A 15,996-nucleotide genomic window follows, 5' to 3' on the forward strand; every position below is an offset into this window, starting at 1 on the left:
TTTTGGAGGACTCAAACGAACACAATAAAGCTTTTTCTAATTACTCCTATCTTTCCCTATTGACATTCCAATGCTTGCCCCAAACCAGGGAGGCAGGGTCTATTCCCTCCTCCCTTCTTCCTAATAGCTGAGAACCACCATTACAGAACCTTGGCTCGGTTACTTAGCTAAATACTGATTAACAAATATTTTAGGGACATAAAGTCTATGGTATGACTATTACAGGAGCCCATGTGTACACAACTAAAAGTCCATTTGTGTTTATCAGGAGCAAGTAATCAAGTTGTAGAGGAAGGAGTTAACAGAGAAAGAGTGGCTTCAATAATAATGTAAGCAGCACACTTTTAAGTGCTGCATCTATCTAATCTAAATTAATCCTATCTAATTTATTCTAACGTATCTGGACAGATTTTTAGTGCTCAAGGTCAGAAGAGAAGAAACCACTGTAGCCTTGTCATATTTTAAAATCTGTATCAACTAGATAATATAATATGAAGGATCATTGTGAGAAACAGCTAGAATATTGGTGAAGTGCCCATAAATTCAAAGGGATTGCCAACAGAGGTAACTTTTCCCCTGCTGCCGAAGGTTTTCATTTCTGGCGTTCTTCTGTATACTTAAGCATTAACCATCTATGTGAATACACCTCTCAACCATAGTGCAAAAGGGGCTATTTTTCCAGCAAAAGGCTGGAAGGAGGGGGGACAGGAGAAGCAGAACAGAAACACTGTGAATTCCAATCATGTAGCTTGGAAAAAGCAATGTGATGCTAATCCTGCAATAGTAAATTTCTTCTTATCCCCTGAAACTGATGCTGACATTTCCATTTATTCATTCAGTTCCTTTAGACTCCCTGTCAAATCTCTTCTAGTTGCCAAGCAACAATAACAGCAGTTCTGTACATAAGCATTAGGCAATAACTATTGTCAATGTTTCTCCTTTCTTTGAAAGGAAATTTAATGACCCTTCCCTATGAGAAAATGATGACAAGAACCTGTCCATTGTGAAATCTGAAAGCCGTTTGTGTGGTTTATGTTTTTGCTGTTTGAATCCATGGACTGGGCTCAATTGATTTACACATCCCTACAAAATTATGAAATTGAGATTTGCCCCAAAGCTTGCATGATTTGGTCTTTAAAAACAACTGTGTATCATACACCTGAAACTAATATAACACTGTATGTTAACTATACTGTAATTAAACAAACAAACACACACAACAGCATATCATTAAAACTGTCCCACATCCTATGAAATGACTTCTCTGTTAAATGAAGTTAATATTTTACAGATGCTCTGATCCTGCTAAAATTTCTTTAATCAGATGCTTGGGTTTTTCTGACCATACTCCACCTCACATAAAGACTTGAACTATATTTCAGTACGTTGTAAAACACAGATCAAGATAGTTACAGGAAAAAAAATAAAATAAAATGGGACATCTGCCCACCTGTTGAGGACAGACTCTAGGACAACACAGTTTATCTCGGTCATCAGTAGAAATGACCCCTCTCTATCCTCATGGTAGACTAGAGGCTCTGCTCTCCTTTTCTATTCTTCCTTCTTCATTTTAATGACTATGATTATTGTTTACAACCCAATTTACCTCTAGAACTTTAGCAGCTCTAAAAGCTATTCACAATAAGTGGTACGGTTCAGCAAGGATATTCTAGAATAAGCTAGTCCCCATTTCCATACCCTTCTGTTAGCCAGCCTTACTTATTTTTTGTGAGGCTCAGCAACAGCTATAAAATTCTTGTTTGAAAAAGTCAAGTCCAGTTTTATGTTCTTTTTTTCATTTGGGCTTTTTGTTTATTTTATTTTTTTCTAATCTCGGTTCCATGTAAATTTGTATTTTGAGTTCCAAACAAAAATGTTAACTAGAACTCCTTTTCCATTTTTTTAAGTTGCAAAATAAACAGATGAGCTCCCTCAGATCTTTTAGAGTTTACATGACTGAGAGCTCATAAAGCTCAATTTATTATTGTATTTGCTGACTCTGTTAGGTGGTATTATTACCATGTCCAATCTACAGATTAGGAAACTGAGGCCCGGAAAACTTAGGTGACTTGTTCCAGACTGCTTAGTTAGTAACTGGGGGGCCGATAATCTCTGTCTCTGTCTCCAAATTCCATGACCTTCCCTCACTGGAGATGACTTCCCAAGCATACACGGTTCCTTCGGGTTGCTTAGGGATCACTCTTTGCTGGAATTAGTTATCAGTCCATAACTGGACAGTCAGCAAATATTATTTTGTAACCCCATTTTATAAGCAAGGATCCCCTCTGCTTTCCATCACCAAATTGTATTGCTCAATGGCATTCTATTTAAACTGATTTAAAATAATGCATGAAAATATCTGACTAAAAATTTTATTTTGTCTGTGCCAGTTCTAATAATTTTCTTAGTTGGGAATGACATATAAAATTTTATAAATTAGCTTGACAATCTAGTGTTTTACGTGAGAAATAATATAATAGTCACTACTGAGACCCTATCCTTAATTCATCCATGAGTTTCTAGTACTGAACTTCTTTTATTATTATTTTTTCAGATTTTATTTCTTTCTTTGAGAGAGAAAAGAGATCACGCAAGCAGGAGGAGGGGCAGAGGGAGAGGGAGAAGCAGGCTCCCCACTGAGCAGGGAGCCCTAAGACTCCAGGCTCCATCCCAGGACCCTGAGATCATGACCTGAGCTGAAGGCAGCCGCTTAACTGACTGAGCCACCCAGGTGCTCTTCTAGTACTGAACTTCTTAAAAAATATGTCATTTAGAAAAGATTTGTAGGAAGTGAGTATGTCCAAAATATAAGGTCCCTGATTAGTGTAAAGATTTTATTCTGATATCTTTCCTAAACAAAGTGAGATGTGGGGATTTCCCCCCCCCCCTTTTTTTTTTTTTGGTACATCTGGATATGATTAGTTTTACTCACCACAGGACCTCATTTGTTATGGTGAAACCTTCCTAAGGCCACCTGTATTTGACAACCATCTTATAAAGATGCTGCCTTTTTTGCAGAACTACAAAGTAGTCAACCTATGTAACCCTACTTTCTGCTTTAAGAAGCAATTTAAAACTCGCTCTATTTAATAGCAAAGAGTACTAACATGACAATTCCATTAACCTATATTTCGGTTTTCAAGAAGGCTTGAGATTTTGCAAAATATTGTGAATGGGAAATGTAGTCTCTAAAGAACTTAACTATTCAAGTAGGCATGTTCATTCATTCATTATCCACTCATTTATCCAATTGTATTTGGGGGTCAACTATGTGTCAAAGCCAAGAACATGAAGATAAGAGAGGTCCAATGGGGAGCATGGGGAGAAGACAATCACAATCTTAATAATGGTTCTGGTGCAGAAAGCAGACGCTCAAAGGAGAACAGGAGGGCAAGAGAATTCAGGTGAGGCAGGAGGAAAGACAAGGGAGGTATTCCTCTGAAAGAGCTCCTGAAAGGGAGGTGAATGTGGACCAGGTTCCTGAGGAGGACACCTCCCGTATAGAGGAAAGGGCGTTTCCCTTGCAGAGGCAAGAACATTCAAGGTCAGGATGGTGACATTGAAGGGGGCCTGTGGGGGAAGTGGCAATAAATAAGATGTAAAGGAAGACAGGGTCAGATCTCAGAGGACGTATGTCACACTAAGGAGACTGAATTTTGAGTCCAACGATACTTCCAGTTTAAATCCTTATAGTTATAACCCACTAATATAAAGATATTTTAAAATAAAACAGCCACAGAGTGTTAATTGTAAATTTCAGTTGCCTTGGATATTAAACCTTAAGTTGTTAGTTTCTCCTTTGGACTAAAAGCTGCCCAAGGACAGAAATGATTTCCTCACTAAAGCACCCACTCCTTTTCGATTCATCCAACAGTGGATCCACTAGAGGTAACTGATGAACTCACTTCATCACAAGGCTTTGTTAAGTATTCATTTCCCACAGTGCTCGGCTAGGTATTTACAAGAATTCTGCACAGATCTGTTCTCAGGTCTCTAAAAGCTTGTAATTGATAATTTAAAACATAACAGTTGTGATTATTCTTAATTTTCAGAACTAAAATGTCATTGCTCATGTGACAGATTGAGAAACAAACTAATCATAAAAAGGCCATAAAAGCTAATAACGAAAGGAAATAAATGTACTAAAATAAATCAATGTAAAATTATAAATGATCTGAATTTTCAGTTGTTTATTATGATTTATTTTATTGAGTTGAGAAATCTATTAACCTTTTGATATAGGAAGATGGAATATACTAATTGAGTTAGAGGAGCTCTACTTTCATTGTCAAGCAGATTGATAATATTTACAACTTAAGCATCACCCTCGTTCAGAATAATGCCAGCACTTTGATAAGTTATTGAAGTGCAATGGCAAAAACACCATCTACTGTTAATATTCATGTGCACGTGTGACAGCGATCATGACAGTGGATGAATATGGCTCCTAAGCCAATGGGGAGCATTCACACTGAACCTCCGTGGTCTGGGCGCTGACAGATCAGCCTCCTTCCCCTTACTGGCTGGATGCCACCTCTGTTTTGAATAAGACANTCTTTCTGAGCCTACCATATTGGTCTGTCCAACTAGCCATGCTCTGCAAAGAATCAATTACTATGGCTCTGATTCTTTAAGTGCTTTTCCTTCCCATAACCCAACTTTAGGAGCTGTCCAATCCATCCATCAACAGACACTTGGAAAGGGGCCAATCTTTGGCCAGCACTGTGGTGCCAGACTCAACTGCTCAAACCGGAAACAGTCTCACCTAAGAATGTGACCAGGAGTCAGAAAGAACGTGAAGCCTTGATGTAAAAAGGGCACATCCTTCTGCTCTTCTTTGCTCAATGCTCAATAAGTAAAAACAACTTTGTATGAAAATGATATATGCAATACATTACAGAATACAATGATGAACAACTGTGCATCAATTTCTGTGATAACACTTAAGACTCCAGATAAATTGTGGAAAATGGTTTTGGCCACATTCTCAGAGACCCGGGGTCACAGGTTTGCTCTTCTGTGCCCTGGGGGTACTTTGGTGGAAAACTCTGGGATGCAGAAATGCAGTGGAAAGAGGCCAGGCTTTAGAACCAGACACAGCTGAGTTTGAATCCCTGCTCCTCCACGTTTCCTGAGAGTCTGACTTTAACCAAGTCACTGGACCTTAAGCCTCCCTGTCCTCAGAATGTTATTTAATATGAAGATCTGTAAAATAGGTACCACAGTAGTTGACGGAGCCAGGGTGAGCTCTAAAAAAATATCACACAAGTCATGCTCCTGCTTAAAAACTTTCAGCAGCGACTTTTGCCCTTTGAGTAAAGCCTGACATGGCTCTATCTCAGATTCTAAACCTTTTGGGGCACAGACCCTCTTTGGCAGTCTGGTGAAGCCTACGAGGTTTTTCTTAGAATGTTTCAAATACAATACCTATGATTATAAAGGAAACCACCATTCATATTGAAATAAAGTTGAAATAAAAAAACTTTATGCTACTCTATTAACTTCAAATCATGCGATGTAGCAGCAGTTCCAGTAACTACAGTAATTCTGAAGTAGTGATGAACAAACAACATTTCAGGAGATCTGTAACAAATGTAATTTCATTTGAAGGTATCTGTGACTTCTAGTTGTGAAAGTCACAGCTACTCCTGCTGCAACTGTGGGTTTTTCCTCTGCCTGTATTCATGATCGAAGGAAATGCTAAATTTCATCTAGATGCAAGTGAAGATGAAAATGTATTTGTTTTTCATGCAAGTTCGTGGAACCCTGGATCCTACCCATGGAGCCTGTGCAGGTCCGGGAACACAGGTGAAGAGCCAATTTTCTACCGACACTGGCTCCTGCCATGCTCATTAATCTCATCTTCCCTTACTATCCCTCTGCCCACCACACCCTGGCAACACTGACCACTTGATCTCCAAACACATTAAATTACCCCACCCCAGAGCTTTTGCTTTTCTATCTGGAATGCTCTGCCCTTGGATCTTTGCATGGTGTTTCTTTCCTGTTGTCTTCATCTCAGCTCAAGTGTCACCTCCTCTGAGAGGGCTGCCCTGACCAACCCCATCTAAAGTAGCCCCTCCCCGAGCCACCCTTATTGTACCACTATCTGAAATGATTGCCTGTATTTATATGGTCTCAATATGGACTCTCCACTTCCCTCCCTAAAAAGCAAGCTCCATGCGAGCAGGAACCTCACTACACATTCAGCGCCATAATCCCAGCATCTATAACAGCGTTTGGCACAAAGGAGGAGTCCAATACATCTTTGACAAATGAAAGAAAAAAAGTGGGGACTCCACAAATGTTACTTCTCCCATCCTTCACTCTGTGCTTTAGGTACTGGGAGGATACAAAGACATGAAAGACTTGGCGCCGAGGTGGCGCAGTCGTTAAGCGGCTGCCTTCGGCTCAGGGCATGATCCTGGTGTTCTGGCATTGAGCCCCACATCGGGCTCCTCTGCTAGGAGCCTGCTTCTTCCTCTCCCACTCCCCCTGCTTGTGTTCCCTCTCTCGCTGGCTGTCTCTATCTCTGTCGAATAAATTTAAAAAAATCTTAAAAAAAAAAAAAGACATGAAAGACAAACTCCTGCCCTCAAGTAGTTTCCAACTAAGTGGAGGTGGGAGGTGGCCCTGCGGAAGGTGGAGAGGCCTTCCCACTCTGCTGTACAACTATAGACAAATCTCTCGTGGGCCTCAGTCTGCATGGTGCCAGACAAATGGCTTGGACAAATTCATCTCCATGGTCTCATATGGTCTATGGTTTATGTTTATGACCATTAGGAGCTATCTGTGCAAGGCAGTATATATAAGAAGTGAGAGGTTTTGAAACCCCAAGGGGAGGGAACTTCACAGAGGAGAACAAGTCTTGGAAGGGCTTTGAAGTGTAGTCAGGGGCGCCTGGATGGCACAGTCGTTAAGCGTCTGCCTTTGGCTCAGGGTGTGATCCCGGTGCTCTGGGATCGAGCCCCAGATCAGGCTCCTCCGCTAGGAGGCTGCTTCTTCCTCTCCCACTCCCCCTGCTTGTGTTCCCTCTCTCGCTGGCTGGCTGTCTCTCTCTGTCAAATAAATAAATAAAATCTTAAAAAAAAAAAAATCAAGTGTAATCAGCCCCCAACAAATAATGAGAAGGGGGAATTTTCAGAGTCATGAACTCTCCGTGTTGAAAGAAACATTACAGGTTATCCAGCACAACCACTAGGTAATGCTGTGGACATCTCTATATGAGGCCATTTCTGGAGGTGTAACATAATACCCTTAGCCCTCAGATGTAACCCAGCATGGTGGTTAAGAGTATGAGCTGTAGAATGGCTCTGCCTGGGTTCAAATTCCAGCTCTGGAGCTTATTAGTTATGTGAACTTAGGCTAATTATTTAACTTTTCAGTGTCTCAGTTCTCCCCTCTGTAAAATGAGAATAACAACACTATTAACTTCACGGGTTATGGTCAAGATTAAGTGAGAAAATGAATATAATATGCTTAACACACATTCAGCAAATGCTCCTTATAATTCTTTCTGTTGAATGGTTTTCTAGTGTGTCAAACTATGTATCCCCCAAAACCATTTTCTCCTTCTTCCATTGTAACTGAATTTTTACTAGCTAGAGACTATCCAGTTTGGAGTTTCTACAGCCAGTATATAACTATATCATACCTTTTCCTTGACATTCACATGTGTATTGAGTTCAGCCATCTTGCTTCTAGTGGAATAAGCCCTATAAAGAAGGAAAAAAAGATTAAAGTTTTAAAATTGATTTCTCAATGTACTTTCATGCTCTCTCCCAACATAGTAAACAATTTCATTCAGCCATAATCATAAATACCATTTTAGAATGTAAAAATACTTTCAAGCTAAGCATTTGTTTTAGATGGTTCTAAAGGCATGTTATGATAACTCTAGAAGACAATGTAAAATCTTTTATTCATACTGTATTGACATGAAAAATGGCAAAGACAGATGGGTGTGCACCCAAACTTTGTTTCTTACTAAGTAAAAGAAAGGTGGTCAAAAACAGAGGAGGAAAAGCGTTCCTATTTTAACAGAGCATTGTCATCCCAATCCTTGCCGTCCCAAAGCTTTTATTCGCCTCTAGTTAATATAACTTTTAATGAGTCTTTCCTGAATATACATAACTATACCAAAGCTCTCGAGGAAGAAACAGAAGAAATTATTCCAGATTTAAACGTAAGAAACACTGTACATAACAGTTTTTAAACCGTTTTTTTCACTTATCAACATATGAACATCCTTCCAGATCAATGCATATATATTCCTTTACCATAATTTTGATGACTATAAATTCATGATCTCTATCAAATGGAGTCTTAAAATTGCCCATAATCTTTCTGTCTCCCTAAATTCTTTAGGTTTTCTATCACTCGTGTCCAATCTTCTTTGTGAAGTGACCCACTCAGGGAAGATCTGTATTCTTAATAAGAAGTGGTGGTGTTTTCTTTCTTCTCATCTGGTCTAAATCTTTCACCATTATTATGGAAGATAGAACTTAAGTCTTTAATAGTTTCAATCTCTTTTTGAAATAGAGCATAAATGACTTAAATGGGCAAACAGATTGGTTCGGAAATTAGCAGCAGGATAGGCCAAGATATCGATATATTCCCTATTTGCATGTTTAACACTTTTTGTCAATCAAGAACCACTGAAACTCTGTCTTATATTCTCTTTGACTCATGCTACAGTGAGTGTATCTAGAGTTGATACATTTCAGGGATAACCTGCAGTAATTCTCTGATTTCTCCTCACCATTTTCTTCTAAACCTAGGTCTTAAATAAAACATAAATTCAGATCCATTATCTTTTGTTGATTAAGGATGAAAGCTTGGCAATATGTAATCTTAACTCTATTACCACTCAAATAGGAAATTCACATAGATACATTATTATATATTATCAGATATTATAAACAGTAAGATTTCATTTTCATAAGTTTCTAAATGATAATGCCACTTACACATGCGTTTGGGCACACTAGCAGGAGAGACTGAGAATTCGATCCCCAGTAAGACAGCTCATTCCCATATGCTCAGCAAAGAGTGTCCGTGCCATTGAATACAGCTATTTAATCCCATTTAAATAACTGTCCCAAATGGCAAATTTTATATCCTCTGACTTGGCATATGGGAGAAAGCTAATAATACTAGCTGGGAGGGGGGCACCTGGGTTGCACAGTCAGTTAAACAGCCCATTCTTGGGTCTCGGCTCAGGTTGTGATCTCAGGGTCATGAGATTGAGTCCCAAGTCTGGCTCCAAGCTCAGCGGGGAGTCTGCCTGAGATTCTCTCTCCTTCTCCTTCTGCCCACCCCCCCCCCCGCACTCTCTCTCTCAAATAAATAAATAAATCTAAAAAAAAAAAACAAACATACTAGCTGGCAAATAATACCTGAATTTCATTCTCATTTATTGCTAGTAACTCCTGAGAGTTACTAGTAAAAGAGAACAGGATTATTTTCTGATGGTTGATTTTCTTACTCAAATGGAAGTTTTGGCATGTAAACACACACTGTGTACACACATGGATTTTTCTGTGTGTGACAGTGTGTTGTGTGTGTGTGTGTGTTTGTGTGTGAGAGAGAGAGAGAGAGGAAACGAGGATGGGGGAGGGGGCGGATACGGGTTATACCTACGGAACTATGAAGGATCAAGGGTGACAGCTCGATTTAGTGCTATTTGTTAGGATAGTCTGTGAGCCACAACTCCTTTCATTAGACTAGATTAGCTAAATCTTTTGGACACATCTAATCTTGCTGTTATAGATGTGTGAAATCTGATAGAAGAAGCATTTTGTTTTTGTTTTGCTTTGATGTCTAGGATTTGGGTGTGAAGCATTTTCTAAGGCTGGAGTGTTATAATTCACAGAGGAATCAGGGAAGAATTCCACTGAGGACAGAAAATCTCTGAGATCTGAGGCAGTGGCAGCACTGAATGGTGAGCTATATTTGTAGATGAAAAATAGACACATATATATGTACCTTTCTTTTACTTCATATAGGTATTTATATATATTTCCTTGGCAATTCCCTTTCTCTTTGACCTCAAAGTCTAACTCAAGAAGACTCTTCTTTGGTAGTGGTGCCAGTGGATTATTACAACATTGTGTGCGTGTGTGTGTGTGTGTGTGTGTGTGTAAGGAGAAGCTGGCTCCGAGGGTGGAATGGGGCTATTACAAGTTTCTCAGATGGAAAGATAAGACAAAGACAATCGTAGGGGCTGTTCCTTGCCCCTCTTACTCCCTTAGTCCTTTCCCCCCTGTGTGCAGCGCTGCGTCTACAGGCTCCACCTTCCAGGTGAATTCCAATGTTTTCTCCACATCAAGGCTTTCTGCTGGCTGGCGTATAACAGAAAGATGGGGGAATCAGCTGTAGTTCCAGTTATGGAAACTAGAAGGATTTTAATCTAAACAGAACATAAATTTGGTTTGCCTTAAAGAATTAAGAGCTTAAATAGCTAGGTAGTCAAAGGTGTGCCAAAGGTCCTTGTTAAATGTCCACACCCTCAGTTTGACACCAGTCACTCTGGATTATTCCAAAGCATACCTCACAGTGCCATGACATCATATGCTCTTTACCCTTCCTAAGCTGACTTCCTCTCCTCTATGAAAATGAAATTGTGCTGTGCCTCTATTCTTTTGGGATTCTGTTTTCTGCTATGAACATCATGTGGACAGTCAGATCAATTTGATCTGAATCTTAATTGTTTAACTTATTTTTTTATTTTATTTATTTGTCAGAGAGAGCACATGTGGGAGGAGCAGCAGGAAGAGGGAGAAGCAGGCTCCCTGCTGTCCAAGGAGCCCGATGTGGAACTTGATCCTAGGACCCTGGGATCACGACCTGAGCTGAAGGCAGATGCTTAACCGACTGAGCCACCCAGGCGTCCCTTAATTGTTTAACTTAAGATTGTTAAAGAACTTTTCCCCCAGGACGCATATTGTCACCTCCTCCAAAATAATAAGCCCAGAGTTGGGCAACTTAGAGTTTCAGACTCCTTAGCTAATCTGAGAGGCCTCTAATGCCGTGAGTGGCAGGTGTTTGGGACCAACAGACCTCCTTATTTCCCTCGAATCACACTTGATCACCACGCGTGGTAGTTTATCAGTATGAGACAGGACTGAAGCCCATATCCTAACATACCTTGATCAAAAGAGCTTTAAATCCACAAGAAAAGCACAGGGATCTCTGACTTCCTGGCAAAGCATCTGGTTTCTAATTCCTACTATCACTTAAGAGTGTTCTCAGAACTGACCAGTTACTGAAGCCCAATTATTCAAATCCATAAATATGTGTTCCATGTCTATCAATCAATCAATATAAAATTAAAATAACCAGAAATTCTGATATCTATGTAATGTTTCAACATCTTAGGTATTGCTTGAAATTTTCCTTAAAATTGTACTTTAGCGGGGCGCCTGGGTGGCACAGCAGTTAAGCGTCTGCCTTAGGCTCAGGGTGTGATCCCGGCGTTATGGGATCGGGCCCCACATCAGGCTCCTCTGCTATGAGCCTGCTGCTTCCTCTCCCACTCCCCCTGCTTGTGTCCCCTCTCTCGCTGGCTGTCTCTATCTCTGTCAAATAAATAAATAAAATCTTTAAAAAAAAATTGTACTTTAGCTTTCAAAAATAACATTACAAACATACATAGATATCATCTAAGTTTTACATATATCCTGGAGAAAAATAAAGATCAAGAAAATTGTTGACTGAAATTTTATTTATGAAATAACAGATTAATCTCTTACTTCGTTCTCTCTCTATATATATTCCATAGTCAAAAATTTATTAGGAAAAGATATCAATCCCAAAGAAAAGAATTTCACAATTTATCACCAATATATCATCTATACACTTCCCTGGCGCAAAATTACTAATCCACAAATATGGCTACCGCTAGTCACTTCATATGCAAAGCTGTATCAAACAGAACTACTCATTATGCAAAGATCTTACTTAATATACATTAATGCCAGTCAGAATATCTATTGGTTTATAACAAAGATAAATATTCTTTATGAAAAGTAAAACTGAATAGCATAAATTCTGGCAAATATGTTTCAGCATTTCTAATTAACACAAGTCAGCGAAATTCAATATATATGCCAATCAACTACCAAACTCTGAGTTTAAAAAATATATGTGTTTCTAATTCTTACGCAATCATATACATCATAAAAAGTGAAAACAAGGTATTGAAATGCCAAATTGCTTTCTGACTCTGTTTTACTGTGTAGACAATAATGAAGTTTCACTTTTGTTTCTCTGAAACCTACCTCTGCTTTTAGATTCACTTTCTAGTTCTCAGGCACTACATCACTTTTCTTTTCTTTCTTTTTTTTTAAATTATGTTATGTTAGTCATGTTATGTTACGTTATGTTATGTTTTTGAGGTAGTGTTCCATGATTCATTGTTTGCGTATAACACCCAGTGCTCCTTGCAATACGTGCCCTCCTTAATACCCATCACCAGGCTAAACCACCCCCCCTTCCCTCTGAAACCCCCAGTGTGTTTTCCAGAGTCCGTAGTCTCTCATATTCATCTCCCCCTCTGATTCCCCCCCCTTCATTTTTCCCTTCCTTCTCCTAATGTCACTTTTCTTGAAATGGATTCAGGGAACCAGACGTAATACATAAGAAAAATTTTAAAATAATGATATTAGCAATTTTTTCAAGGTCATTTACGCAAAGTTCTCCCATGATTTATAAAAGCATAAAGATCATAATGCATAATTGGAGCTGTTAATAGAGTATTCCATAAATTATCATAATGTAGCTGAAGGAGATAGGTAAGTGGCGGACACCTAACAATAAAGTGCAGAGAGGGAAAATGAGCAAGTTGGTAGAAGATGGGGATCAACTTGACTTTCTGGTTGATCATCAGAATCAACTGGGGAGCTTTCAGAAATAGAGAGGTCTGGAACCCAATGCCAATTGAGGCCTGAGAAAAGCAACTCCCCAGGTCATTTTCATGCAAAGCCAGATTTGAATGTGGCTGGGCTGAACCGGAATGTGCCGGGACTGTAAAATAGATCCTAGATTTCAGAGACTTAACAAGGAAAAAGGAATGTAAACTGTCTCAATATTTTTCAGATCTGAAATGATAATATTTGACATATTGGGTTACATAAAATACAACTAAAATTAATTTCCCCCATTTCTTTTTACTTTTTTAAAGGTGACTACTAGAAAATTTTAAATGGCCTATGTGGCTTACACTGTGTTCTTATTGGTAAGTGCTGTCCTGGAGTAGCTGCTCTTAGTTTGATTCCCAGAAGGGCAGTATCACCGGCACCTAGGAACTTGTTGGAAATGACAATTTTCTGCCCCTCGCTAGACAGACTGAAGCCTCAGCTCTGGGCTAGAAGGAGTTCAGCAGTCAGCATTTTGCTGGCCCCCCACGGCATTCAGACGCACACAGCTGAGTGGTTCTCTTAAGCTTTGAGAACCACTACTCCCAAGTCCCCATCCCGGGAATATTAAGAAAGGGCCTCTTCCTTGATCTCAAACAATACACACAACACACAGATTCTCACAGAGGCCTAGATAGATAAATGGGGGCCCAATTTCCCACAGATTACATTCAAGAATAATCTTTCCACTAACATATTATTAGTAATAATTAACGCATTTACGGAGCACGTATAATGCCAGGCACTCTGTTAAATGTTCAACAAACATTTTTTTTCAGTTAACCCTCCCCCTATAAAGTAGAATTATGATTACCCCCATTTTATACATCTGAATGCTGAGGCACAGAAATTCAGTAATTAAGCCAGGGTCGCCCAGTAAGTAGCAGGCCCAGGATTCAAACCCGGCAGTCTGACTCTGGAGCCCACAGCCATTGTGCTTAAGGCACCTCAAAACCATCATAAACAAGTCATGGGGCTCACTGTGTATGAACTGCAGTAAGAATTGCAGGGAGAATGGAACCCACTGCAGGCACTGGCTTCTCCAGCAGCACAGGCAGGTGACGTAGGCCTTGTACCTATGCAGGGCATACACACTGCAGAGCAAAACCACTACACTCACACAGGAACGGACAGGAATATACTTGTTATAAAGAGATGGCTGTTTTCCTGCAGCTTCCTACCTCAGATGAGTGTAGAAAGCTGCATTTATCTGGCCCTGAGCCAACAAAGTGTTTCCTTGGCTCTTCAATGCTGCCCAGGGGCTCCATGACATTCCAGGGCCTGAGGTTTAACTGCTTCTTCTTTCTAAATTAAAGTAATTAAAGTGTCCATGTATCTGACTTTGGTACAGCCTAGACAGTGCTGTGATCACGTAGGTGGCTCCTGAGACATTTTCTCACCGCTGTCTCAGAGAGGAAGAATCAGGACTCATCTTGTGGGTAGGTAGTCAATTACTCAATGTGCTTGGCGGAAGCAGCAAAAAGCCTCAGTCAAAACAGAGTGTCCAACAGTCTCCCAGAGTGCCAGTTCCTAACCTGTATAAATTAAGTGACCTCTGCATTTTTACTCGGTTTATCTCTGGAAGAAGGTATAACACAAGAGATTAATTTATTTCCTTCTCTACTGCCATCAATTGGTCCTTAGCAGAGAGCACTGCTCTGAGAGAATGAGAAACAGGTCAGGTAAATTTTGAATAGATCTGTCTATGTGGGGCATCACATCCTAATGGATATCTGAAGAAACGCTCTAGATCGTCACTGTGTAGCATGAGGGCCTGAGGTCTCCAGCTACAGAACAAGATGCTGGAATTGCAGGGGAAGAAAAATAATTTTATCTATATCCTTCTGAGTTCTTACCTGACACCCCTTTGTAATAAAAGACAGATTAACAAGAGAAAAACAAACAGAAGTTTATTAACGTGTGTACCTCATGTATACACAGGAGACACCCAGGGAAAAGTGAGGAGGCTCCCTAGGTGGCTTAGAATTCAGAATTAAATACCATCCTAACAGGGAAAGGGGAGGAGGGGCGTAGGCCTCTCAGGGGAGAGCAAATGATTTTTGGGAGAGATGAGAGGTACACTAGTTCGTGACAAAGTGTGTCTGAGTGTGGTGTCGACTTCTAGGCTCCTCTCCTATGAGAGGAGTCAACAGTCCTGCCTGGTTGACAAAATTGCCCAAGGGGAGTTCAGATACAGCCTATCCCTGCATTTGCTGTTTTTCAAGTGCCTACAGCTCACAAAAATCAATAGGTCAAAGGGCATAGTTTCACAGCAAGTCCTGAACTCCTACAGTCATCTTTTGGGGCGGCATATTCTCTACCCTCCAGAGTATAACCTCCGTGGTCCTTTTCAGCTCTCAGGACTATAAGTGTGGAAGGGCCCTGGGAGGGATGGGAACATTCGACAGCAAAGGCAGCAGAAAGTTGAAAATTCACCTTAAAAAAATAAAAGGTGTAGGTGCTGTCTACACTATTTCCCTGTAAAGATCATCTTTAAACTGGTCAGGGACTAACTGTCCAGTCCCCCAAGCACAACCGGGGGTACGTGCATGCCAGCTGAGCAGGGAAACAGTGTTCCTTCTATAAAACTGGGACTTCATCTAAATTGAGCATTACGCAGGATTTCTGTTGCTCGCCTTTCCCATTGCCTAATCCTGCTCTTCTGTTTTGTGCCCTCTTCCCTTTCCTTCAGTCCTTTGCTGTTCCTTATCTGGTGTTGTAATTACTGAGGTCTCTTCTATTCCAAGTGCTTTAGCTCTTTCTTCTGTGGTTTAATTCCCACAGTTTAATAAAAGTTCTTGTGCAGTGCCTTGTTCCTCAGAGGAAAGCTGCTTTAATTATTAGGAATGAGGACACATAAACAATGAAACAGAGAATGGTGATTGAAATATGAATTTCATATAAAGATACTTACCTAGACCTTTTTGTTTAATTTGGAGGGGAAAAAAACCCCTCAAGGTTGCATTTTTATTCAAAGACACTTCAATGTACTAAACTCACTGTTAGAACAACTTCGCTGAAAAAGCATTTTAAGGGCAAATGTCAGAAAAAATTTCACATTTAAAAGCCCAGGCTCTGC

At 40.0% G+C, this 15,996-nt stretch overlaps 1 protein-coding gene across 4 annotated transcripts in view; it reads right to left on the minus strand.

The window, feature by feature from the left end:
• SPATS2L (spermatogenesis associated serine rich 2 like) overlaps positions 1-15,996 on the minus strand; it is a 160,325-nt gene that overhangs the window by 73,642 nt on the left and 70,687 nt on the right. For all 4 annotated transcript variants that reach the window (XM_040642255.1, XM_008687323.2, XM_040642267.1 and 1 more), the window contains exon 3: positions 7,655-7,715. In XM_040642255.1, the coding sequence (XP_040498189.1) occupies positions 7,655-7,693 (39 nt within the window). In that variant the 5' untranslated portion in view covers positions 7,694-7,715. The remainder of the gene's footprint in view (positions 1-7,654; positions 7,716-15,996) is intronic.

Source organism: Ursus maritimus, unplaced genomic scaffold (genome assembly GCF_017311325.1).
Source record: "Ursus maritimus isolate PB19 unplaced genomic scaffold, ASM1731132v1 scaffold_1, whole genome shotgun sequence".
In the NCBI taxonomy this organism is placed as follows: Eukaryota; Metazoa; Chordata; class Mammalia; order Carnivora; family Ursidae; genus Ursus; species Ursus maritimus.